General features: G+C 42.4%; 2 protein-coding genes across 2 annotated transcripts; both read left to right on the forward strand.

Annotated features, from left to right (window-relative positions):
* The first annotated feature begins 61 nt into the window (after positions 1 to 61).
* Positions 62 to 4,439, forward strand: SIKE1 (suppressor of IKBKE 1). Its single transcript, XM_086627180.1, has 5 exons — positions 62 to 234; positions 272 to 418; positions 611 to 753; positions 2,827 to 2,940; positions 3,249 to 4,439. The coding sequence occupies exons 1-5, from the start codon at positions 78 to 80 to the stop codon at positions 3,327 to 3,329; spliced, it is 642 nt and encodes a 213-aa protein (XP_086483306.1). The 5' UTR covers positions 62 to 77; the 3' UTR covers positions 3,330 to 4,439.
* Positions 4,440 to 5,443: 1,004 nt separating this feature from the next.
* On the forward strand, positions 5,444 to 25,470 carry CSDE1 (cold shock domain containing E1). Its single transcript, XM_086627481.1, is given in 25 exon segments — positions 5,444 to 5,508; positions 9,187 to 9,615; positions 12,030 to 12,228; positions 12,960 to 13,069; positions 13,434 to 13,500; positions 13,503 to 13,525; positions 14,024 to 14,121; positions 14,284 to 14,365; positions 14,715 to 14,843; positions 15,021 to 15,146; positions 15,991 to 16,015; positions 16,018 to 16,202; positions 17,959 to 18,099; positions 18,188 to 18,346; positions 18,946 to 19,039; positions 19,042 to 19,052; positions 19,908 to 19,968; positions 19,971 to 20,066; positions 20,069 to 20,081; positions 20,491 to 20,603; positions 21,323 to 21,442; positions 21,653 to 21,831; positions 22,808 to 22,971; positions 23,903 to 24,035; positions 25,136 to 25,470. Coding segments are annotated over 23 exon segments (2,376 nt in total). The 5' UTR covers positions 5,444 to 5,508; positions 9,187 to 9,615; the 3' UTR covers positions 25,184 to 25,470.
* Positions 25,471 to 26,473: the final 1,003 nt, after the last annotated feature.

The raw sequence follows: 26,473 nt of genomic DNA on the forward strand, positions 1-26,473 counted from the left end.
GCGGCGGGGAGGGGCGGCCGCCGCCGGGCATGGCGCCGCCGCGGAGGTGAGGAGCGCGGCTCGCCCCGGCGCCCGCCATGACCTGCACCATCGAGAAGGTGCTTACGGACGCGAAGACGCTGCTGGAGCGGCTGAAGGAGCACGACACCGCCGCCGAGTCGCTCATCGACCAGTCCGCCGTCCTGCACCGGCGCGTGGCCGCCATGAGAGAGGCGGGCGCGGCGTGGGCCGAGCGGGTGAGCCCGGGCGGCGGGCGGGCGGCGGGCGGGCGGCGGCGGCGGGGCGGCCGGACCCACAGCCGTGTCTCCGCAGGGCCAGGGCGCCGCGGCGGCGGGCGCCGACCCGTCCCGGCTGCGGCCGCACGTGCTGCTGTCCCAGGAGAACACGCAGATCCGCGACCTGCGGCGGGAGAACAGGGGTGAGCCGGGCCGGCGGTACGGGCAGCCGAGGTCGGCGGGCGGGCGGGGGGGGGGGGGGGCTGGCGGAGGGGTTGTGGGGGGCGCCGGGGGAGCTCGGGGCGCGGTGCGGGCACCGAGTGCCTCTGGGCACCTCTGCCGTCGCGGTGAGAAGTCGCTCGTAGTCCGTGGCAATGCCGTGCTGTGTTTTGCAGAGCTGTGGATCTCGCTGGAGGAGCACCAAGATGCGTTAGAGCTTATCATGAGCAAATACAGAAAGCAGATGTTGCAGCTTTTGCAAGGCAGAAAAGGTGAAGATGCAGAACCAGTCTTGGAAGTTCATCAGGCTAATTCTTTGGTAAGGTGGGACGGGGACAAAAGAGGGCTCAAGACTCCTGTTCCCTGTCTCTTGCTTGCTTTCTTACCACCTTTGTTTCCATTCATGGAACATCTCTGCTCCAGAACACTTTTTCTGAGATTCTTGTCTCTGCTGGTATTTTTTTCTCTATTCCTTTTACAGCACACAAGTTGCAACAGTTACCACAGAGGACACACAAAAGCATAACCCATTTGAGGCCCAGGCAAAGGCTTGCTCTGTAATGTGCCGAGTGGTAAATTCCCTGGGTTAAGCTTAGTGCACATGATTCTCTACAGTAAAGTCAAAGGCATCAGAGTTGTTTCTGTTCCTCTTCAGTAACAAAGGGAGAAGAACCTCCTAAATCTCTGTGAGCTCCAGTATGTTTAATTCTTAAGAAATCATCACTCCCAAATGTTTTTAAATCCAGGTGCTCTGTGCAGTGGCCTGAAAGTGCCCCTTCATCCATGTTGGGTGCAGTGACTTCAGAATTCTTAGGATGTGGCTGCTGATAACTGCTACCTGTTTCACATTTCAGTATCTAATAACAATATAATAACATTAAATCTCCATTTAAGGCTTATGAGTTAAGTTAGGCATTTGTTAAAATGCATTTTTATGTGATTAGAGAACACCAAGCTGGTTCAACCAGTGACATCTCGTATCTTTCGTTTTTCTAATTGGAACTGGAGCCAGCCTAACTCTTTGCGTATACGGCTTTGCATTGGTATGTGGCAACTGATTAGTTCTCTGTTCTCTCAAGTTACGTAGCGTAGCAGTGTCTTGCTTCTCACGCTTGCTTAGTGAATGAATTGCTCCGTTTATTAACACTTGAACAACACTTCTGACAACATTCTCTGGCACTGCTTTTGGTCCATTTTAATGGCATGGAAATGCAAAGGCTCTGAAGGAACCTTTGATGGAGTGTTCCTAGACTATCTCAATATCTACGCTAAATCTTCTGTACCTCAGACTTAAGCCCATGAGGTTTTTTCCTACCCATCACTTGGAGAATAACAAAAAACTTTTAAATATCTTTTACAGAGCTATATTCTTATTATAACCATCTTAGTTTAGAAAAAAATCATTCTTTCTTCCCAGGTTAAGATATCTAAGTCTTTCTTGTTCTTCCAGCTCTCTTCTAGATGATCTCATTTTTTTACATATTTTCCGAATAATAGAATTCAAAACTGACCTCTCTCTATGGTGATACGTTTATCTCCCAGAGGCAGTGGAATAACTACTGACACTTAGAGAAAAGAAACTCTACCCTATAACATTATCTGATATTCCCCAAAGTGCTTTGTGATAACCTTGTATTTTTATGTTATGTTAAAATGCTTCAAAAATCTCCAAATTCTTGTCTTTCTACTTCTTGCCAATTACTGACATTTTTGGGTTTGTGCATTTGAGTTCCTTTCTAAACACTGTATTTCAAAATGAATGCTCTTCAAACAGGAACTGTTGCTACATATATGTTGGAATTTTTCAGTGTTCATTATACGTTCATTTCTGAGCCGCAACAAAAATGCTTCTTCCAAAGGATTAGAGCTGTATCTAGACAGATTCTGTAGAAACTGCCTCAGGAGGCTCTGGTCTTACTTGTTTTAGTTTCTTTGCTTGACTGTTTACTTCACAGTTACCTAGTTTTGAAATCTCATTTGCTTTTATATTTGGCATTTTTATAAATTCAGTTGGGCTTTTCTAATAAAGCAATATAAAATTTGCTGCATGTCAGTCATAGTCACATGAAACCGAATCTGTTGTCTCAGTCTTTGTCACACTTGAAATTATTTCCATCTTCGTAAGTAAGTGTGCTTTATTTTGCTGACTGATATAATTCTGTTTGCTGTTTCATTGATGACTCATGATACTGGACAATAAGGTACATGTTTTCATCTTTAAGTATTATACAAAGGATTTCAAGTGCTTGGAAGGAAAGGATTAAAATTCAAACCAGGAAAATAATCCAAAATTGAGAAAATTAAAGTTACTGATTTAGAAGGGATAAATTATTTCTGCTGCTTTTGCCTGAATATGTTTTGCTTTTGAATATACTATTTTTATGTCTTTCAGGAAATGGAAAGTCAAATAGACAGAATATGTGAGATGGGAGAGGTGATGAGAAAAGCTATTCAGGTCGATGATGATCAGTTCTTTAAAGTTCAGGAGAAACTAGCTCAGTTGGAGGTAAGAACAGATAAAATTGCCAAGGATAGATCATGCTTTGGGAGTCTCTAGACTTACTCTGGACTTTGTATGTGTCAGGATTTTATAACAATCCAGAATTTGGGGGAGGGGTCAGGAAATGCAGAACATGATCTGTTTACTTCCAAGTCTGTTTGTGTTATATATATGAAGCCAGAAGCAGAAGATAAGCTTCCTCTCTTGCTAGCACTGTATGAATGCTTATGTTACAAAATTAGCTATTTAAAGATTATCGTCTTTAAATTGTGAATTAGCTCATTTCTATTTCAGCAAAAATATTGATTTTGCAGCTTGAGAACAAAGAGCTGCGTGAACTGTTGTCAATCAGTGAAGAATCTTTTGAGGTGGTGAAAGAAGATCTGCCTGACTGAAGCTCAGGTCACAAAGTAACCTGTCTCCAAATCTTGACTTCAGAGACTATTAAGAAACTACCCTACAAGGATGTGTTTTGATTTGTTCTTTCAGATGTTTCCTTGTATGTTTCTTGTGTCTTTCAAAATGTATGGGCCGTTTTCTCTGCATTTTTCTGAAATTACATAATGTTTGATGGCAAAGGCTTGCATTGCTGCTCTGTCTTAGTAATTGCAGCACACAGATGCTTAATGATGGAAGTATTTGATGTGTACTCCCTTGTGATAGTTTATTTCCTCTCCTGTTTGTTAGTTAATTCTAGCTGTGCAGATGGCACTTAAATCCACCTTGTCAGAAGCTAGAGAACATAATACAGGTTGTGATTATTTTATTTGATAGAAGGAATAAGAGATTAGTTAAAAACTACATTGTAAATGGTAGGTACATGTTTTGCTCTGCCTGTACAAAGCAGGCGTGCAGAGCGTTTGTTTTGCTTTGAAGAGCTAACACTCAGTGTTTGGCTGGGTTAACGTTACGACTTGGACAACTGCTTAGGTCACATCAAGAGGACAGCAGATAGCCAGGAGGGCCCTGGAAGTGGTAACTCACACAGGGAGCATACTGTGCCTCGATTTACGGGTGAGAATCAGTGGATGACCCTTTCTGACACTGTGCATTTATGAAGGACGTTGCATATGTGACCGATATTTTTTTTGTTTTGTTTTGTTATGGGTTGGCCTGTTCCAGCTTTACCAGTGCCCCAGGGTACGTGGATACTGGCTAGCTCTGATCTGAAGGCAGTGCACTCAAACCCTGCACAGAACACAGCACTTTCAGATCAAAGCTTTTTGGCCTCCCACTACCACTTTGGACTTCAGGAAGAGTAAGCTGAGGTCTGCCTCAAAACTAAACCAAAACCAGCCATGTAGCCAGGTTTTTAATGTTGTGTCTCAAGTAAGTCTAGTGACGTCACATAGTTATTGCAGAATCCTATATTGAGTGAAATTACAGTTGCAGTGTTGTATCAATATTGTGATATTTTTAATGACATTTTAATGTAAAGATTTCCGTCTTTCTTACCTGTGATCAAAGAATAATCCTCCAAGAACAGTAAAATCTCATTTCCAATATTAGTTTAAATTTTTTTGCCTCTTTTTCCCAAGTGAGAATTTTGAAAGATGCAGAAGGTGATTCACGTTCCTGTGCTTATTAGAGAGACATTTTCTTGCAACCATTTGGAATATCCAGCAAGATTGTTTGGTAGATACAAGGGATTTCTGTACAGGAGTTTATTTCTTGTATACAATCATTTTCTATTAGAAATTGTATAAGAGGAAATAAAAAAACCTAATAGGCAGTATTTTCTCCACGTGTATCCTGTTTTGTGAATCCTGAGAATTCCGTCTGTTCTGCATATACCCAAGCCTTTTGCACCCCCTCTAATTTTCACCTGGCTTGAATGAAATATTAAGTGACGAAAAATGCAACGTTTTATCTCTTTTAAATTAACATAATCTGAAATGCCTGTGACGATGCCCTTTTACCGTCATTATCCCAGCGTAGGTTAACATTCCTCTAGTTGGCTGGTTGCTGTGCAGCCTGAAAAAATGGCAACTAAATAGCAGTTGCTTTGACTACCGAATTTGTCATGAATTCGTAGCGGGCCGTAATTAAGAGGGGAAGGTTAAACGCGCCATTTCCTGCTGTCCTGCTCTGGGTCTGTCAGTAGGGAGCGTGCGGACGTCTGGCTGTGCCCGGTGCTACGGGCTGCTGGGCATCTCTGACCGTGACAACCGGGCTCGGGCTGGCGGGCCGGGAGCGCGGCGCTGCCTGTCCGCGGCACCCGGGCCCGCGGCACCCCGGGCACTGCGACCTGGCGTGGGCTGCCCGAGCGGTGTCCGCGGGCCGGGGCTCGGCCCGAACCTCCGCCCCGCCTTCGGCTGCGGGAGCCGCGTCCCGCGAGCTGCGGGGCCGCCGTCGAGGCCGCGCTCACGCGCCCGCCGCGCCGCCGCCATCGCGCTCCCCGCCGCTGCGCGCGCCCGCAGCGCTGCCGGCGCGCACGCGCGCCACGCCCCCGCCGCGATTCGCGGGGCGCAGGCGCGGCCCCGCCCCGCGCTCTCGCGAGAGGCCGGGTTTGTTCCTACGTGCCGTGCCGTGCTGCTCATGGCGGCGCTGGAGCGGGGGCGCTGAGCTGTTGGGGTGAGTACGGCCCGCGCCGCGCGCTGCCCGCTCCCGCCGCTGCCCACACGGCGCTCGCGCTCGCGACGGGACCCCGGGGGCCCCCAGGAGTCGGCCGGGGGGGGCGGGGGGCACCTCGGGGTCCGCCGCTCGTTTCTCTCTTGTCATCGTGGGCTCGGCGGGGTAAGGGCGCCCGGAACCCCTCCTCGGCCGCGGGGGAGGGCGCGGGCGCCTGCCCGGTGGGCCGCCCTTCTGGAGGTGGGTTGCCGGTGGCCGCGGCTGCTGGGCCGTGGCGGCGCGCGCACTCCGGTGTGCGGCGGGCGGGCGCCGCGCCGGCGGAGCTGCTGGGGGCCGCAGTGCCGCCCGCCCGCGGGGGGGGCGGGGGGGGGGCGCTGCGGCGGCGGCGGAACTCGCTTTCCCGGCGTGCTGCGGGGCCCGGCGCGCTGCGGGGCCTGCCGGGGCCTGCAGGCCGACGGGCGGCGGGCCGGCCCGCGGCGGCGCCGAGCGGACGACGGGCCCGGCAGGCCGCGGGCGGGGCCCCGGCGCGGGGGTTCCTGGGGACGGACCCGCGCGGCCCTGTGCAGAGGCGGCGGCGGACCGCGGCTCCCGGCGTGCTGCGCGCGCAGCCCCGCCCGGCGCAGCCGGGGCCCGCGTCCCTTTGTGTGTGGGGGAGCGACCGCCATCGCCCCCCTTTGTGTGCGGGCGGGCGGCCGGCGGGGCGCCCCCTCCCTCCGCCGCGCTGCTCCCCCCCTCCCCGGGCCGGGGAGCGGCGGCGCGCGGCGCAGCCCCGGTGCGCGGCCCCAGCACGGCCGCGCGCGGCTGCCCGGGGCCTCCGGCACCGCCCCCGGCGGGCCCGCGGCTCCGCTCCGCGGCCTCCATCTTGCTGCGGCGCAGCCAACAGGGCCGCGCCGGGCGCTCGCCGTGCCGCGGGCCTGGCCCGGGGCGCTGCGGGAGGCTCCGTCGGTCCCGGCTCGGTTCGCTGTTCTCCGATTAACAGCACGCGCGGGGCTCTTGCCCAAACTCCAGACCCCTTCCTTGAAAGAAAACTGATTTTTTTGTTTAATGATTTGTTTTTTTTAGTGACTATGTACGTATATATGCCTTTACAGATGTCCTTGGACATTATTTAACTTCTTTTTCCAATAGATGCCGTTTTTTGATGTAAAAGTACCTTTGCTAATCCGGTGAATGGTGGTGGCTGATCTTGTAGCTGTCGTGTATTGATTGCTGCGCTCAGTACTGCCTCCCGATATCCCTCTGAAAGTAGGGAACAGCTTTATCTCCGAGTGTCTAATAGCTGCATTGTGCATGTGTACTGAAAATACAAAGCTTTGTCTTTTTTAGATTTGATCTTAGTCCTGTAAGAGCTGGCTATTCCTAGAGGCACGTGTTCTAATCCAATGAAACACGAGTTCTTGCAGTTACAGTTTTGTGAAGAAAATAGGAAACAAAACAGTGCTTGTAACCCGACAGGTTCAACTGTTCTAGCTGTCAGCAGCTTTATGTGACTTACTGTCACTTAGCAAAATCTGCACCTGGAAGACGTCAAGAACAGGACTTATACAGCTCTTCCCTGTCTTTGCATTAATCGTTTCAGCTGTAAAGATACAAATGCAGAACCCAGTGTGACTTAGGGGCTGGGCAGCTGCTTAAGGTGTTTACCATTTGGAGGAGTATTTATAGTAGCTGAATTAAAAAGTAAAGAATTTGAGGCAGACACACAGTGAGATTTTTGTTTTTTACTTGAGTTATCCTTGCTTGACAACATTTTTATTTTTTTTAAATAACTGTAGTAAACTAGTCCTGTTACCAAATTGAACTGGCTTTAAAGGGAAAAGCTTATGCCTTATTCCATTATGTGACAGAATTAGCTTTAGTTATCTTTAAGCAGAAGCAGCGTTTTGATTATTTTATGAAAATGCAATATATTCTATGCCCAGAAAAATGAGCAATGTAATATGTTACAGCTCTAGTAGAGCTCTAGTATTAATCCAACTAGACAAGAGAGAAATACGTGAAGAAGAAGATTCTAAGTGTCTGTGTGATAGTTCACAGTGCCTGTGATGCAGTGCAAGTTTGTGTCGTTTCTCCTCAGTTTGGTTGGGGGGATGCTTGTTGGGTATCTGAAAGGCTGTCAGAAAAATAATGCTGTCCTGAAAGAGATTGCGGTAACGGTTGCCCGAGGCTAATACGGAAGCACGTGAAAAGTCTAGTGATCCTGTTAGTTATGTAGCTTTGTGTCTTCTGATTTTTTTTTTTTTTTTTTAATAATTGAATCTTTCATTGGAAACCTTTCATACCAGGTACTGGTTTGTACTACACTCATCCAGTTTCTTAGCTTAGTCTCATTCATACATGTCTGACAAGAAAACTTATTTCAGGTGAAAGTTTTTCAGTGGTGACTAAAGGAAGATGCTTTATCTAGAGCAGAGGTCATTAAAGTACAAACTTATGTGAAAACCAGGTAGAAAGTTTGCATACAGCCATCGTGTGCTTTTGGGATTTATTTGTAATAACTGACTGCAGTCAGCGTTTTCACAGTGATCAGAATTAAGTGTCTGCGTTCATGTTTCAGTCACTTAAGTTGACTCTTTAACTAAAGGGAATTCAAAGCTCAGAGTTAGTTGTGAAATTCACTTTGCTGTAGTGGAGAAATAGGCTTTGTCTATGTTTTTGCTCATTTGTTGTGGGACAACTTGGGGAAGAGTTGTGCTCTGATGCTTCATCCCTTTAGATTACTGCATAGCATGCTAGTTTATCCATAGATTCATAACTGTGTTGGTTCTTAGCAGCTTTTGCCCACAAAAATCTCCTCCTGTTTTTTTCTTTATCTATTAAGTAAGCAACAAACTCAAATCCAAGCATGATTTTATTTCTTTCCAAAAAAAAAGCTTCTATTTCTATAATGTTTCAGTTTTATGCGGTAGGTGGCGGTTTGTTTAAACCACTTTCTCATGAAAACAGCAGGTGGTACTGGAAAACTTCAGGAGAGAATTGTTATCCAGTTACAGTTGCAGAGCAGAGAGGCTCCTCTGTTACTGTCTACACAAAGGTTATCTATATGTAATCAATGTTTTGCAAACACTTTTAAGAAATCCGGAGAATGACACTGCAGTTATTTTACATGCTGTGCTAGTGTGCACGTGGTCTGTGTCAAACAGGCATACAGCATCTGTACGTACAGTTGAGAAGTTTGTTTATCTTTATACAAAGCTAAAGGTGCTTCAGGTATTGCAAGTCCTTGGCTTACCTTTTAGAACAAAAATTATCAGGTAATTCTAATTCCCCCCCACACCTTACTGCTACTCTGAAGGTCTATGCAAGCACTGACTAATTAAATGATGAGACAGCACCTGTTTAAAGTTATTGATTGGAGGACTAAGACTTGCATTTAATGATGCTGCTATTCACCAAAACAAAGTTATTGTTTTAATTGTACATACTGGGACCTTTCCTGAAATGCTAACTGCATCTGAAGAGTTTAAAATTGGAAATACCATATCACTGGCTTGGAGGTAGAATTTCTTGGAAAACAAAACTGAAAATGGCAAGGCCAAATACATCTTGAAAACAGTCTTTACTAGCATGGATCAAACCTATAGTATTAAGGTAGAGGAAATGCACCTGTTTGTAGGAACACCTGAGACTGATGTATAATTTCTTCTAAAGTGATAGTGTGTGTCTTTTTCCTTTCTCCAGTATGAAGTGGAACAGAACAGAATTTACCACCTGAAACTGCTGCTTCAAGTTCAGATCAGGAAAAGAACATACCACATCGTAACAACTCAAGACCAAAGAAGAGGAAACTTACACTGAAGACAAAAGGCTTGATCTGAAACAAGAAGTTTGTGCCTACTCAACAGCTTCAAAAGAGCACGTCCCAACGCTGCTAGTAGTCTTTGTTTTCTCCAGTGCTGTATTGGAACTGCCCAGGGCAGCAGCACTTGTATTCTGTATTAGCTTGATAGATCACATTCTCTTGCTATCTGCTTTCTTTCTTTCTTTCTCTCTGTGTCTCTCTCTCTCTTTTTTTGGTAATAATAGCAGTCTTCATTCTTAGAAACTTGTGCTGAAACAGAAGAATCGGCTAATACTACTGAAAGTGCAATATTTGAATATCACTGCGAGGTTGGTGCATGTGTTATATATATTTCTAAACTTAATGGGAAGCAAGTTGTCAACAGAAGGGTGTGGCTTTTGTTAGTTGTTTTTTTTTAGCAGTTCTTTGCTGTTGTGTTGGTTTAGTAGTAGTATGACAAATTAATAGTATGGTTCTATGGTTCTATTTAACATTATGGTTCTATTTAACAATGCTTATAACCCTAGAGAACTGGTTATTAATGTTTCTCTCTTCTGGTAACAGTAGTGTTGTGGTTCCAGTCCCTTATTTTTTAAATAACCTCTGTTCAGTCGTCTTTGACTCTTGCTGCACCATTGTTTTTTTCTTCCTCTGAGTTCTTGTGTTGATGGGGTTTGTAGTCCTTATTCTTGTAAACTGGCAGGTCAGCTGTTGGCAGTGAACTGTTGGCAGCAGACAGCACAGCCAGGTAGTCATCGTGGTCCAGTATGTAACCATTGTATTGTAGGTCCAAGCAAGTCTCGTTTGTACATTAATAACTTGTAGCCTATTACTAGATTTTTCTTAAAGAACAAGTTTTATGTCAATACTTCTGTTGATAGATATAAACGAACTTTGTTTGATTTTTGTTATGCTCTGTTGCAACATTATGTTTGAACAGGTGTAGGAGTATCATAAGCATCTGGAAAGACTGCTGATATTACCGTGTATTTTCTCTCTACAGGAAATTTTAGAGCCATCCTGAGGAGTGTATCTTTGTTTAAACTTGTCAGACTTTAGAGGATTGATGATGAGTTCTTTGTGCTGTAGTGATACTGCTTTAAACTCAAACTGTTCAAATAGTATCATGCAATGGTAGTCTTTGAGAACGAGATTACAGCAGTGTGGTTTCCTAATTCTAAGACAGGCTATTCTGAACTTGATTTTTACATGGATTTTTGTCATTTTCCCTATCTGATGTACCTTTAGTAGTAGTCTATTACTTAATGTCTGTGGCGGGGTGTAGGTACTTTGTATCAGAGATGTGAAGTGGCCATTTTGTGAACGACTCACCGAAAGCATTCGTCACACTGATGTGAGCTTTCAGCATGGGTTAATAGTCTTGCCTATTGTTCTCCTGGAAAAGGTATAATAATGTATCATTTTCCCTTCTCTCAGCCACCCTACTTGCAGGACCAATTTATTTTTGAAAAGTGTTTCAAAACTCTAAGATGGCTTAAAATCAAACACTTCAGCTGTTGCCTTCCCACAAGGGCATCTTGTGTATGGAAAGTCCTAGGGGTTTCCTTCCTCAAAAGATGAGGGTTCAGGTATTGAAGTGATGCTCTTGGATCACATTTAAGCTGATTTCCAAACAGCATAACAAGACATGCTGTAACTATGCTTTTTATTACACTGAGTAACTCAATGTCTGTATTAGAGTAAGAAGCATGAGTGTTTTACAAGTTGCTCGGGTGTCTTTTGTCTCCACTAAACACATTACTGGCTGATTTTGAATCTCTTCTGCTGTATGCAACAAGAAGGCAGAGAACAGATACAGTCTCATTCTGTTTCCAAAATAAATCCTCTGGAAACTGCAGCGAATAAAACCCTCCAGAACTGTATTTTACAATTGTATTGACTGTTTGAGGAGGGGAGAGGGTTGCTTCAGTAGTCTTTCTTGTATTACACCTCTCCAAACACTTTAATTAATTTCTACTGATTTAATTTAAGTGAAATGGCTTGCTTTAAAAATGAGACTTGCACATCAAAAAAGCCAATAAGTTAGTAAAGGAACTTGTGAATATTTCAAGGTTGAGCCTGTGCCTTTAAAAGAAAAGACACCCTCCCACCCTCAAAAAAAAGTTTTCATGGATGTAAGTTAATTTAACAGTTCGTTATAGCTTTAACTTTTTCTAATGCTATTTTCAAGTTTTGTCAGTCTCTCTAGCACTTGAGCTCCTATGCCACAGAGGTGTTAGATTAATTCTGGATATGAATTCCATAACTTTGTAAAAATGTTTGAATACTTAAACTCAGACAGACTTTGCATGGGTGTGAACCTAATTCTGTTGGTTCATAACTTCAGAGTTTTCCTAATTACCTGTTTAATTTGGAAGAGCAGATACTTTAGATATTTTCAGGCTCTGATGTGAAATAGTGAATGTGGGAGTATTTGAGGTGTAATAAGAAAGTTAGAAGTTTGTTTTGGTCTAGCAAGCTTTATTTTGGTGTTGTATTTTGGGCCTGTTTTATAATATGTTGACTGCCTAGATTTTAAGGATTATTGTTTTACAAAAGCTTGGCTATATTGATGTTCTTACTCTATTTTAAAAATGGTTAGGATTTACTTGTTACAGTAACTTCCACAAGCTCTTTATATTTGTTATTCTGTTGTATGAGCATGGAGAAAGAAACTTATTTTAAATAGTAGGTTTTGTGGTTTTTTTTTTTTTTTTTCCCTCCTATGCTTTCTTTTAAACAGATGAGCTTTGATCCAAACCTGCTCCACAACAATGGACACAACGGGTACCCCAACGGTACTTCGGCAGCGCTGCGTGAGACTGGGGTTATAGAAAAACTGCTGACCTCGTATGGATTCATTCAGTGTTCAGAACGGCAAGCGAGACTGTTCTTCCACTGCTCACAGTACAATGGCAACTTACAGGAGCTCAAAGTAGGAGGTAATGGGGCAACTTTCAGAGCTTCTTGACGGAGGAAGACTAGACATTTTCACTTGCCATAGAAAATCCTTTCGTCTTGTGGCGTGAACAGATGCATGCTGTTGCTTCTGATGGGCTAAAGAGACAATTGAATTAATAATCTACCACTCCTGGTGAGAGGCCTTTGCAGCTCTTAAGCTTTCTGCAGCTTGTATTAATACAGTCGGGTCGTTCTGGAAGAAGTGCGGTGTTAGGTCAAACTTGCATAACTGAGATGGAAGCAAGTACTTAGACTGTGGAAGAAATGTACCTCAGGTTCTCAGTATTTCTTGTTTTAAAGTTAGTTTGAAGATGGCTGATTGTTTTTCAGAATGGGGAGGCTGCCATTTCATGCTTCTAATTAACGTGGCAGTGAAGTTTCCAAACGTCTAACGGCATATGTTACGTAGTCTGAACTTGGGTGTGAAGCGTGCTTAGTAGTGAGCGCGGCGGGGGGAGGGAATTGCAGAGGAGCAAGCCCTTACAATAGAGCAGTTCATTAGCAGCAGGAAGGAATAAACAGACTAACCAGAGAAATAGCTGCAAATAGAGTATCCTTCCTTGGTAACAAAAGCACCTGAGTTTTACTTTGTGTTTGGCTACAAGCAGTGAATTATCAAATAGAACCATTTAGTGATTTTTTTTTTTTAAACAAACAAAAACCAAATCTGAGCAAAACTCTGACACCATTGCCATGTTTGATTGTCTTGTAGACGATGTTGAGTTTGAAGTGTCTTCTGATCGCCGAACTGGAAAACCCATTGCTATTAAATTGGTGAAGATAAAACCAGAAATATTACCTGAAGAACGAATAAATGGACAGGTTAGTGTGTGTTTTCTGTACGTGCATAATTTCCATCCTTCACTCCAGTACAGAAGGCTAGATTCATTTAACATGTTAACTACATACAGTATTCAGTTACACTGAAATATATTTTTGTTTTTCTGGTAAAAACTCAGAGGTTCAGTTGAGCTCTTGGCTCTAAGCAGTTCTTGGAGTCTACAGGTGTGCTGTAAGATTGAAACTTTGCCGCGTGGCATTCCCTGTTGAGTTACGCTCCAGGCGTGTACACACAAGGAAGTGCATCCCTGACTGTATAGGAGAGGATGCTGAGATTCATTTTGTATTCAACAGTGCTGCTCCTGAAATAACTAGCAATGGATTTTTTTTTTTTTTTGACTGGTAGGTTGTATGTGCTGTTCCTCACAATTTAGAGAGTAAATCTCCAGCTGCCCCGGGTCAGAGTCCAACAGGAGTGTATGCTACGAACGTAATGGGGTAAAGCTTATGTATTTTATTTGGAACTCTTTACTGATCCGTTGCTGTGGTTAACAAAAAAAATTGACACAGTTTAATGTAGGCAGTTGACACTGCTAAGAACTGTAGTTCTTGGCCAAAAAAAAAGCATGCTTTGGTAATTACTACAGAAGTGTTAATTTGACAGCTTGCTTGCTTCTATCTATGAAGAACTTTATATAACCAAATAGTTGTTTTTCTCTTTTAATGAAGCTGGGTTATGTGATGTTCATGTATCCTTAGCTCAAACTTTACAGACTTTAGAAATTGACATTTAAAGATGGCTATGTACAAACCTTTCAACTTAATTTGCTTGTTAGAAGCTCATCAGAGCAGCATGATGGAAAAAAGAATGGTTTGGATGCCATGTTTGACCATTTTTGATTTTTCTTACTAAATTAATTTCTTCAATAACAATTCTGTTACTAAACAAAACTGTATTCTGCAAATAGACTAATATTAGTGAATGTTAATTTACAGGAAGTATTTTACCTGACTTACACCCCAGAGGATGTTGAAGGAAATGTACAGCTGGAAACAGGAGACAAAATAAACTTTGTAATTGATACAAACAAACAGTAAGTTGATAATTGCTTTTCTGACTTCATACTTTATTATAGAAGTCAGGCGACAATTCACGCTTGTTGCAAGAAATGAAATGACATTATGAAATAGAATCTTAATTTTTGTTCCAGTTTTCCGTTGTTTCAGTTTTCCTCTGTTTACTTATTTCCCTCTAGTACTGGTGCTGTAAGTGCTCGTAACATTATGCTATTAAAAAAGAAACAAGCCCGCTGTCAAGGAGTAGTCTGTGCCATGAAAGTAAGTGTTGCTTTAGCTTTAAAGTTCCATTTGAAAATGAAATGCTGTTCTGAAAAGTGGTGTTATAAGTATTATATTTAGGGCGTTAAGAGCTATTAACAGTTGGGAACTGTGGGTGTAAACTGGGTGAAACAATTTAAACAGCTAATCTTTGGTACCAAGACTCTACAAAGGTAGTCTCGTTTATTTCTGTGTATATATTTCTTGTGGTAGTCTTGGCTGTGTGGACTCATAAGTCTGCTATACTGGTATGCCATATTCTTTCATTGTGTTTGATAGAACCTGTAAAATTTTGTCTTGATATATTAAGAAAATAGGCAATTTATTAAATGCTTTGTTCTGTTCTTAGGAAGCCTTTGGATTTATTGAGAGGGGTGATGTCGTGAAAGAGATATTCTTCCACTACAGTGAATTTAAAGGTGACCTAGAAGCCTTACAGCCTGGTGATGACGTGGAGTTTACAATCAAAGACAGAAATGTAAGACGAAATCAAGACTGATTTCAATCAACTGAAAACAAGATCCTAGGGCGTAACTGGACAGCTGTCTGCTTTCCTCAAATTCACTTGTAAAAAGAAGGGGCAAGGAGGTTATTTGGAAAATGTCTGTTACCTTACCTCTTCTCTATGGGTTTTTGACTGGTTTTGTGTTTTTAGGGTAAAGAAGTTGCAACAGATGTTAGACTGCTGCCTCAAGGAACTGTCATTTTTGAAGACATCAGCATTGAACATTTTGAAGGAACTGTAACCAAAGTAATTCCAAAAGTACCCAGCAAAAGCCAGGTGAATTTCAGAATTTAAGTTTATGTGAGATGTTGTATTGATTGTTTTGAATTCCAGTCAAGCAGTAAAAATGTTCCCCTTTGCCTGTGGCAGTCTGCTGCACAAGCATTGCCTCAGACTGAAGGAGTAAGCTGGTACTTAACCTTTAACAGCTGTTGAACGCAGTCACTGTATGCAATTTTTCTAAAGGTTATAAAGAGCAAGAATATAGGGTGGTGGTACATCAGGGAGTAAGTGTTTTCTTTAAAGTTTCCCATACTTCCCATTGAATATTTTTGATTTAGAGTGTGTCTTTAAGGCAAAAGCATAGAGAAAAGGGGAGAAATAGAAAATAGGTTCCTGTGAACATTAATGGTTAATGAGGTTTTTGACAGAGAGATAACTTGGCCTTTAATGTTTGGCTTTGAGGAAGGCATATACACAAACATTTCCCTTAAGGTTTTAGGTGAGTCTGTGTTACTGGTTTGGGAAGGTTTGGGTGGGATTTTTTGTATATTTTGAACACATAGTAAGAAAGACACTGCCTCTTAGAAGTGTTCTAAGTATGGATATAAATGTAATTCTTGAAATAGTCTTAATTTCTTTGGCAATACATGCTTAGTGCTTAAAAAAGAAAAGAAAAGAAAAAACCCCCAACCACTACTAACAACAAAAACCGCCTTGTGTTTGGCTATGGAGAGCAGATTACAGATTAGGAGTGGTAGAAATGAAGCGTAGAGTCCGGCAGGCCTTTGGTGTCATCCGCGCTTCTGTTAGCGTTGTTGCTGCTGCCGGCTGTTCCGTCTGCCGTTACGCTGAGTCTCGTAAGTGAACGAACTTTTCTTTTGGGTTTTCTGTCTGCTAGAGTGATCCATTACCTGGCCGCATCAAGTCGACTTTGTGATTCCTAAAGAACTTCCATTTGGGGACAAAGATACAAAATCTAAGGTGACCTTGCTGGAAAGTGACCACGTTCGATTCAATATTTCAACAGACAGACGTGACAAACTGGAACGAGCCACCAATATTGAGGTTCTCCCCAATACTTTCCAGTTTACTAATGAAACTAGGGAAATGGCAAGTATCTATCTTTAAAAAACTTTAATTCTTGAGGGGAAATGGAAATAAAACATCTGGGGTTTGTCCTAAGCAACAGCTTAACGTAAAACTCACTAGTATCTTCTATTGCCTTTTCTGAAATCCAATCCTCAGGTGTACACTTCAGACAAAGCGTTTAAATGGTATAAAATTCAGAATTAATGCTGTGCATGTTCTCTTTAAAAGATAAGTTAACTACTGAGTAAATAAAATCATACTAGAAAATTAGACCTTAATTGGCCCTCTTGGATTCAGTTGCCAGCTGGTTTATAGCAGACAGAAGTAATGCAATCTTGAACTATTACTTTAAAAATTCACATGCTTGAGCCTAAATAGGTAACTACTCATGTTCTTTAGGAAAACTGGAAGAACCTGAGGCTACTCTGGTTTGGGTAGTGAAAAGTTTTTAAGATTTCAGAGGAGGTACTGTGTGCAGCTTTTGGATTTCATGTTCTTTGGACAGTCTCTGTCTGTTCGAGGGTCCAGCAGGATAGTAGAGAGCTCCGTTCCATCACGTACAAAAGACTCTTTGTAGATGGGTATACTAATCATTATTAAAGAATATCTTTCATTTCTGTAATTTGGAATGTTGGTTCTGTTCCAAACAGACTGTAAGTTTGCCTTTTTTTTCAATTGGAATCCAGTTACAGTGCTATCACATCTGTATGCTGTGAATTGGGGACCCTTTGCTTTAAGAAAACCACTGAACTTTGCCTTCAGCCTCTCAGTTTTTGGTGTTGTGTAGGCTTTTTATGTTTCTACTCTGGCTAGATGTATTTGCCCACCTGAATTGAGCTGCCATTGAGGTGACAAGTACTGGCCGCTTCTAGAACGATGAGCTGTTTTTCCTGAGCTTGTGAAAACTATATCAGAGAAGAGGGTTCCTAAAGTTGCAAAGTGTGTTTGCATGGTCATTTGAATCCTACAAGCCTTCCCTGAGACTTGCTAAAGGCTCTGTAGTAACTGGGTTGAACTGAATGTGTTCATGAATTCTATCTTGCTCAGTGTCTCTGGCATGATCTGGTACTTACAGCAACTTTATGGAGGTGGGTTTTTTGTTTGTTTTTAAAACATGGGTCACAGTGAGAAATGGATTTTTTTGACACGTGGGGCACAGTATAGTCTGCTTATCATTCAGCGTTCCATTTCTAGTGGTTACCAGGAAGACCACTAAAATATTACATAACATGCTTACCATAATAGAAACCCATGGATATGATAGTATTGTTTTAACAGATTTCTTTGTAAGAGAGCTTTTAATTTCTTCATTTGTGTCTGGAAATCTGACGGTTTTTCTCTTAAACTTCCCTCTGACCACTGGTTTTATTTACTGTTTATATAGGTTCTTGTATGTTTTCTGTGGTTTTATGTATTACATACTTTGAAGCATGTATTTGTAGAGTTACCCCCTTCAAGGCTGTGTTCTCTGTGTAGTAGTAAGGTCGGGTTATTTAACTGTAGTCCTTCTTGTTAGTGGCTTAAATAATTTCTTATGAAGTGGAAAAGATTAAAGTTGAGAAACTAGGTCAATACGACTTGTTTGCATTTCAGGTTGACCATGGCCGTTAGCACTACAGTTTGCAGGGAAGCGTATTGCCTAACCCGAGAAGTGTTTTCACAGGATTCAGGCCTTGTGTTCAGATTATTACATACTCTGCAGACAAATGTGGAGTACCTGCAGACAGATGTTGCATACTAGTAGTAAAACTGTAATTGTCCATTTGACTGTTCTCAGGGTGTGATTGCAGCAATGAGAGATGGCTTTGGCTTCATTAAATGTGTGGACCGGGATGCTCGCATGTTCTTTCACTTCAGTGAAATTATGGATGGAAATCAACTCCATATTTCTGATGAAGTAGAGTTTACTGTTGTTCCTGTAAGTGAGATTAATACTTTTATGAAGTCTTGGTTTTCGAAGAAATAACGTGCAGTCTGTCTAAAATAGGATTGATCTTGTTTTTCAGGATATGTTGTCTGCCCAAAGAAATCATGCTATAAGGATTAAAAAACTTCCAAAGGGCACGGTTTCTTTCCACACCCAATCAGATCACCGTTTTGTGGGCACTATAGACAAAGAAGCTACTCCAGCCAAAGCCACTAGCCCAAATAAAGGCAAAGAGAAGGTAATGCTGCTCTTCTACTTGTGATGTACCTGTTCTGTGTTCCTGGCTTTGGGGACTTGAGGCTGCTTCCTTAAAATCTTTTTCAAAGTTTTGAAGCACTGCTTTATCCTGTGTAATTGTGAATTACATTGATTAGTTTTTGCTAACTGCTGTCATTAGCTAACTTCTGTGAAACAAGATAATAAAAGCATCGTTAATGATCGTGTTGTTGAGGATAGTGTCCAAGAACTTAATGGGAAGTTTCTTTCTACCTCCTACTACATAAGATGCTGGATAGAATTGGTTAAAATTAAGTTTCTAGGGCTAAAGGAGAACCTCTATTGTTTTGTCATGCTGTTTTAAGCAATGCCAGAAGAATTAAACTTCAAATAAATACATATTGGAAATGGTGGTAATACTTTCTTTCATATAAAGACATTGTCTGGTATCATTCAAAGCTGCCTACCCGAAGTTGATTGCTTTGTTTTGTTTTTCACTGGTTACTGAGCAGTTACTGTAAAACCACTGTGGCTCAAATGAGCAGTGCTTGAATTGTGTGTAGTAACCTTGTTTGCTTACGAGTGAGATACCATTTGCTGATTCTGATGTCTTGGTTTTAGGAAGCTGAGGATGGAATAATTGTTTATGATGACTGTGGAGTAAAGCTGACAATTCCTTACCAGGCCAAGGATGTAGAAGGATCTGCTAATCCCCAATCGGAGATAAGGCAATATAACTAAGTATACTGTTGGAGATATTTTCTGTGAGATGTGAACTTCTCTTTGTCTTGTTACTGGGTTTGTTCTCCCTCTCAGAACAAATGAAAGACAAGGCATTTGCGTAACGTCACCTATTTCTTTTCTTCTGTCCTGGGTTTGAGTGGCTTAATCTTCTGTATAATTAAGAAAAATTATCCTAAAACCTGGTGATGCATTTATGAAAAAAGAGTTTTAGTATGTAAATGATGCATTTAAACAAGGAATTATTATAATTAAGACAGTGGACTCTGCTTGTTGAATAATCAATAGGAAATTAGCGTAAAGACTTAAAAATGGGTGTTGAAGAGGGAGAACATACCCTTACGAGCAAATTAGCCTGAGGACAATGGAAAAAGAGAAACAATGGGAAGAGAGAAAGAACTTGGAGATCTGGAAGAGTAGCCTGGAAACTGTCAGTGTTCAGGAGCCATGCGAGAAAGGCACTGATTACTGTTTTTAAAAATCTGAAACAAGTGAGCGAAGCTTGGAACGTGCTCACTATGGGCCACTGGTGTTTAGGGAAAGGAGGTGAATCACATAAACAGAAAGATTCTCATCTTAATAGGCAAAAGAAGCTGAGTGCTAGAGGCTGGCTTGCCTTGCAGGTGTCACTGGTGTGACTGCTACTCTTTGGAATGTAGTAAATGTCAATAACTGACAGATATTTCTGGGAGAGTGGTGGCTAGAAAATTACTTTCCCGGAGAGCCTAGGTTTTGATAGAACTACACAGCTTTGCAATTAATTGTTTCAGGTTTTTTTGTTGGTGGTGGTCATGGTTTGTTTGTTTTTTTCTATCTAGTATTGATATACTCCTCTTCAACAGGTTGAGTTCAGTGTTTGTGAAGTGAAGAGAACTGGTCTGCAGACAGCTGTTTCTGTCAGAATGCTGGACGCAATTACAGCTCTAAGAGGCTTTTGGGATATGTGGCAGCCCTGAAAGATAACTTTGGCTTTATTGAAACAGCCAATCATGATAAGGAGATCTTTTCCACTACAGGTGAATGCCAATTTTATTACTATTACTTCTCGGGGAGAGTGGGGCAGGTAGTGGCAGCGGGAGAGAATTTGATAGGGTTGACTGTTAAACCCATCTGGACTTCACACACACACACACACACACACACACACATATGCTTAGGTGTCTCAAGTTCTGTTTATTACCTCTGCTGGACTGGTTAAGACTTTTCTGTTAGTTAGCAGTCTTAGTGTTCTATGCCTTGGAATTCCAGGCCAAGAGATACAGTTGGATTGGATATTTGAAATGCTTGACTTTCTTGAATAAGGATTTCTGGAAAATGAGGCGCTAAGCTAGTTAAATGGTTTCTGATCAACTTGCATAGATGTTGGATGAGCATCACTGTTGTCATGTAACTAAAGGAAAATTTTACATAATTCTATTCCTGCAGTGAATACTGTGGTGATATTGATAGCCTGGAGCTTGGAGACACTGTTGAATACAGCTTGTCAAAAGGCAAAGGAAACAAAGTTAGTGCAGAAAAGGTGAACAAAACACATACAGGTAAGACTGAACCTGGTATTTTCTGTTTACAAGGCTCTTGGCAGGTGCTGATGGATAAAGTTCGTTAGTGAGCTATTTACAGTTGGAGCTTAGACCAAGAGGACAATGCTTAATGTGGTGGTCCTTGGCTTCCTGAAAGCTGTTGCCTGTGTTTCCAGACAACAGACAAATGCAGACCAACGGTCCTGTTGGTAGCAGAGTAGCAACTCTTTGGACTTCTACTGTACTTTGTACTCTTCAATTGGAGCATTACAAAGGAGATACCTAGTGACAGAACTAGCCAAATTGGTAATTGCATTAGTCATGCTGTACCTCACAGAAGGAAAATTGCAGGAGGAATGCAGGTGGGAGTATTAAGGACATGGGGGCAAAAAATGCATACTTAAAGATTATTGAATGATTAAAGGGAACAGGGAATACGAATGCAATGGAAGAGAAGTAAAATAACTTTTATTTGCTTTTCAAGTTCCATGGCCTCTAGTTTCATGAGAAACTCGTATTTTTTTCTAGTTCCATGTTTGAAATGTTGGTGAGGTCTTGATTAGAAGATCTGTCATTACTTGTTGTGTTAAATCTGTTCTAGTTTTACTGAGTGACAGAGTGCGCTGCTTTAGGTGTCTTGCAGTGCAAGCTGTTGGCTCCTGGTCAGTCTGAATAACTTAATTCTTTTAAAAGCATGACTAGAACATCCTGTTCTTGCACTGTCTATTTCTTTTCAGTGAATGGTATCACTGAAGAAGCTGATCCAACTGTTTACTCTGGTAAAGTAATTCGTCCTTTGAGGAGTGTAGATCCCACACAAACTGAATACCAGGGCATGATTGAAGTCATGGAGGATGGTAAGATTTGTCACTTTCACATTACAAGTGTTCCTTTCACAAATGCACAACAAACATAGAAATTTGAGGATTATATTCACACTACAGTCAATATTCATAGTACTAAGCTGACTCTAAAAGTATTATTTCTGATATTGGAAATAAATGCTAAATGCCTTCAGGTAGGAAAGGATGTCTCTCAATTCTGTCTTGTGCTTTCTCTTCCTCTAGGTGAGATGAAAGGAGAGGTCTATCCGTTTGGAATTGTTGGAATGGCAAACAAAGGTGACTGTCTGCAAAAGGGAGAGACTGTAAAGTTTCAGCTCTGTGTTCTTGGTCAAAACGGGCAGACAATGGCTGTTAACATCACACCGTTCCGCAGAGCCACAGTGGAGTGTGTGAAGGATCAGGTGAGCGACCGCTGCGATGGAGACAAGACGCGTGTTAATAGGAAATAACCGCTTGACTTCGGATAGAGCAGATGAGACCCCACTTCAGCACTTGAATCCAGGAAGCTCGTTGTGCACAATGGGTTCTTTGTACTCTGGTGCTGGGGAATTGGGTTTGTGTAACCCAAGCACTGGTTCACGCAGGCCTGTGTAAATGTGGCTTTAGTAAAGGTGAATTCAGTACTTGGTTTGGTGCTGATACATCGGTACCGCTGGGCAGCAATTCCTGCTGTGGTTGATTCTGAAGTCTTGGTTTTGAGGTGTCCTAGGAATTGATCTAACTAGTTTTCTGCTGAACAGGGCATTAAAAAAGTGTTTAAAAAGAAACAAAAACTGTGCATACTCTGCTTGTAGAAGCAGCTTCTTCACAGCTTTGTGTTCAATGATTGCAGTCCACCTGAAATGTGGAGGCTCATCATTGCCTGAGTTATCTGCATCTGAGAATTACTAGCAAATTAAGTGCTGTGAATGCTTTCTATGTTTATATGCAGCGCTCTGCTTTAGTCATTTTTGGAAAGGCTGTATGAGTTTTGCTGATTTATACCTGAGTAGAATGGTAAATGGAAGTAACTGACTTCTTATACCAGTGACAGACCAAAAAAGGGAGTGGTTTCTACTGTGTGACTTCTAAGGTGGAGTCTTAGAAAAGAACATGCTGCAGTGCTCTTTCCAGTTCAGTGCAACACCCCGAACTTAGGACAAATTCTGAAAACTGCCTATAGACTTTGGGGTTTAAAGGTGACTTTACAAACCCAGGAAGAGTGCCTAGACTTCCAGAAATATTGTTTCCAGACAGAATGTTCTGTTCAGTGTAGAATTTACATTTCCACTTCAGAAGTTTTTTTTGTAGAGGTAGTTAAACTGCAGTAATGGGTGAGTCATTGCATCTGTTTGGATCAGGAGGAAAGAAATAACCTTGTGATGTGTTGGTTTTCAGTTCGGTTTCATTAACTATGAAGTCGGTGACAGCAAAAAGCTCTTCTTCCACGTCAAAGAAGTTCAGGATGGTGTGGAGCTACAGGCTGGGGATGAAGTGGAGTTCTCGGTGATCCTGAACCAGCGCACAGGAAAATGCAGTGCCTGTAATGTGTGGCGAGTCTGGTGAGGATTTAGAATTAAAGCGATTTAATCTGGCCTGCCATCTGCATCACAGTGGTGGAGGGCATGCTGTGTCCGAACAGAGCTAGCTGTTCCCAGAACGGGAGCTCTGCATTTCAACCAGCTCCAGGAGAGCCTCTCCCTTGGGAAGTGCCAGCACTTGCAGGGCATCCAGTGCAGCAGCAGCATTCTCAGCTTTTCTTAATTACAGGCAGCTTGTTGGTTTTTTAATCTGTTCTTAAGAAGCTCCCTCTGTAGCAGGAACTTGGATGCAGCCTTCTAAGTTGAAATTAATGAAGGATAAGAAAAACTGATGGTATTCCTATGTAGATGCTGGCCTGGTGCTTCCACCTGTTTCCTGAAAAGCAGCATTCATTTTTAAATAGAAAACCAGTGTTGTTAGGCACTCTTTTCTTTTTGTCATATCATTTCTTAAGGGTGATGAGTATTTTTTTTGCTCTTGAACCAGTTGCATGTTTTGAAGAAAACTGCACAATTTAGATTTTGCTTAAGCTTGAGATAGCATTTCTACAGCAACAGGAAGCTAACATTTAATATTTTTCTCTCAAAATTCTGTTCTCATAATCATCAGAGGTGTTAATGATATGCCATTACATACTGGCAGCTGTAAGCCTTTATTGTTGCAGTTCAAGGGAACAGAAATACTACTTACGTGTGCATGAGAGTAAATGCAACACCTCTACTCACTACAGAATACCTTTTTGAGAATACTGGTTTGGGCTACTGCTGTTTCAAAGTAACTGCATTTAAAGTAGTGGTTTTGAGGCAGACATGCATGGTGTCATCCAGAAGGTCCACTTCCACACAAGACAGATTATGGTAATGACATAATGGGGAAAGTGACTGTAAATTAGGTACCTTACAACATCTCTGGGAAGTTCATCAGTGCTCTGTATGGTTGACTCTGTTACAGTGAAGGCGCTAAGGCTGTTGCTGCTCCACGTCCTGACAGACTGGTTAATCGTTTGAAGAGCATTAATCTGGATGATGCCAATGCTCCTCGTCTAACAGTTCTTCGTCAGCCTCGGGGACCGGATAACTCAAAGGTACAAGGCTAGCTTGCAGAATAACTGCAGTTTATGTTTTAACTTACACAACGTCACATTGCTTCATCTATTGGAAGCCTGAACCGTTTGAGACTTGGTGTCCGCTTTCATTCCGTAGTGACAAGTCACCTGCTGTGCGAGAAGAGATTATTTTTGTGTGAAGCCAGGGATGCGATACGATACCCTGTGTCAGGAATGTATTTTGTGGTTTCAAGAGTACATAGTATAGAAGCAACCAATTGCTTGCTGTGTTCTAGCTCATAATGGCTGTCTTGGTTTGTTTCGTTTATAAACATACAGCTCCCCTTCTCAGAGATAGTAAGTTAAATCCCTTTATTTAAACTTGGCTGTCATAGAATCATAGAATGGTTTGGGTTGGAAGGGACCTTAAAGATCATCTAGTTCCAACCTCCCTGCCATGGGCAGGGACACCCTCCACTACACCAGGTTGCTCAAAGCCCCATCCAACCTGAGCTTGAACACTTCCAGGGATGGGGCAAGCCACAACTTCTCTGGGCAACCTGTGCCAGTGCCTCACCACCCTCAGAGCAAGGAATTTCTTCCTTGGATCAAATAGAAATCTCCCCTCTTTCAGTTTAAATCCATTGCCCCATGTCCTGTCACTGCAGGCCCTTGTAGAAAGTCCCTCTCCAGCTTCTTGTAGCCCCTTTACGTACTGGAAGTCTGCTGGAAGGTCTCCCCGGAGCCTTCTGTTCCCTAGGCTGAACAGTCCTCAACTCTCCCAGCCTGTCTCCATAGCAGAGGTGCTCCAGCCTTCGGATCATCTTTGTGGCCTCCTCTGGACTCGCTCCAGCAACTCCATCAACTCCATGTCCTTCTGTTGGAGGCCCCAGAGCTGGATGCAGTAAAGCTGTCACATGAGGTTCTGCCTCCACTGGATAAGCAGAAGTAGTAAAGTGTCTGGAATCTGTGAAGTATCTAGGACTGTAAAGAGCAACTCACAGAACCCGTTTTGTTACTGTCTGTGTTTCTGAAGACACGTGGCTGGTTAGCAATGTGCTAATGCTGTACTTGGTTGGAACAGAACAGGTTTGCTTTAAAGCATGATGCTGGAGCTAACTGTTTTGTTTTCCTTGCAGGGATTTGGCGCAGAGAGAAAGATCCGTCAAGCTGGTGTTATAGACTGATCCACAAAACCCGTCCCTGATGTATGACCGAGTGGTGGGGGCTGGTGAAGGGTACTGAATATCTCCCTGTTCGTCCCTTCCTCCAAATTCTAAGAAGCTATTACACCGGTTTTAACACCTTCTCATGTTATGTTTAAAATAAATTTATGAAACCATTTTAAAATTATTCACAGTTGCATTCTGGAGAACTTAAGGTGGCGCCTTATAGTATCACATTTAGAAGCTTGTTTTGAATGGTGCATTTAACGCAACTGGTAACTGCAAATTTACATTGCCTACGTGATAAACATTATAGACAGCTCTACTCTGGTAGACCTTATGGAATTCTGCACTACAGCTCTCTGTGCTTTATCTTCGTTATTTTGGCCAAGGTGTTACTATGCCTTAGTGCTCAGTTGCATTGTGTCTTTCCTTCTAAGTGGAAGTGGAAGGCTCTCTTAGCTCACTCTGCTCAAATTCTGAGGACCACGTGAGGGTGGAATAAGTTCAACTTTATATAAAATCTGTATGAACGTTCAGATAACTTAAGTTGATGGCCAAATGTTACAATGTTTTCATATTTCGTTTGAGTCCTTTAGCCAGCAAAGTTGTCAGAGCTCAATGAAAGTCTCTTTTTGGGGTAGATTTATTTTTGTAGCGTTCAGAAACACGGGCAGTGCAGAATTTCATAAGGCTGAGGTGTGCCATCAGTGTGGTAATTTAAATATATTTAAAACAATGCACAAATCTGCTGCTGCTTAGAACACTGCAGCTTCTAAAACCAGTTTCTTTTACTGATTTAAATTTAAGAAGAAAGAAGCTGTGCCTGAAGTGGATTTTTTTTTTCTTTTTTTTGCAGCCGGCACCCAGTGTACTGTAAGAGAATAAATACTTAGGCTTTCCATAGCTGTACGAGGCTCATCGAGGTGACATAGTTGATGTCTGTGTGCTTTCCCCCTGCCCCCCCCGTTTCCCCAGTCACACTTTATCAAGCAAGAAAACGGAGTGATTGGTCTGAGTGTTACTGTAACCAAAAAGATCAGGAGTTACTTTCGTGGAATAGAGGGCAGGACTGTGGTTTTTTTGGTTTTTTTTTTTCATGTTACCTCTATTCTCAATTTAGGGTTTTCTTCTCTGGGAGATGCATTATCTTTGTAAAACAAACATTGCTTTCTCCAATTTTTTCTGTTAATGGCAAAGAATGGAAATAGAATAAAGTTTTACTGATTTTGAGAAAAGGCTCTGGGCCGTGTCTCGCTCTGCGCGCGCGCGTCACGTGTGCGGAAGCGGCGGCGGCCCTTCCGGCGGCGG

Source organism: Tauraco erythrolophus, chromosome 27 (genome assembly GCF_009769465.1).
Source record: "Tauraco erythrolophus isolate bTauEry1 chromosome 27, bTauEry1.pri, whole genome shotgun sequence".
In the NCBI taxonomy this organism is placed as follows: domain Eukaryota; kingdom Metazoa; phylum Chordata; class Aves; order Musophagiformes; family Musophagidae; genus Tauraco; species Tauraco erythrolophus.

What these genes read in the sequence shown, in the direction of transcription:
- SIKE1 (XM_086627180.1), top strand. Translation starts at nt 78, where the DNA reads ATGACCTGCACCATCGAGAAGGTGCTTACGGACGCGAAGACGCTGCTG. An exon ending in GGGCGCGGCGTGGGCCGAGC is followed by an intron (nt 235 to 271) that starts GGGTGAGCCCGG and finishes GGCGGGCGGGCG; the next exon opens with GCGGCGGCGGGGCGGCCGGA. An exon ending in CCTGCGGCGGGAGAACAGGG is followed by an intron (nt 419 to 610) that starts GTGAGCCGGGCC and finishes TGTGTTTTGCAG; the next exon opens with AGCTGTGGATCTCGCTGGAG.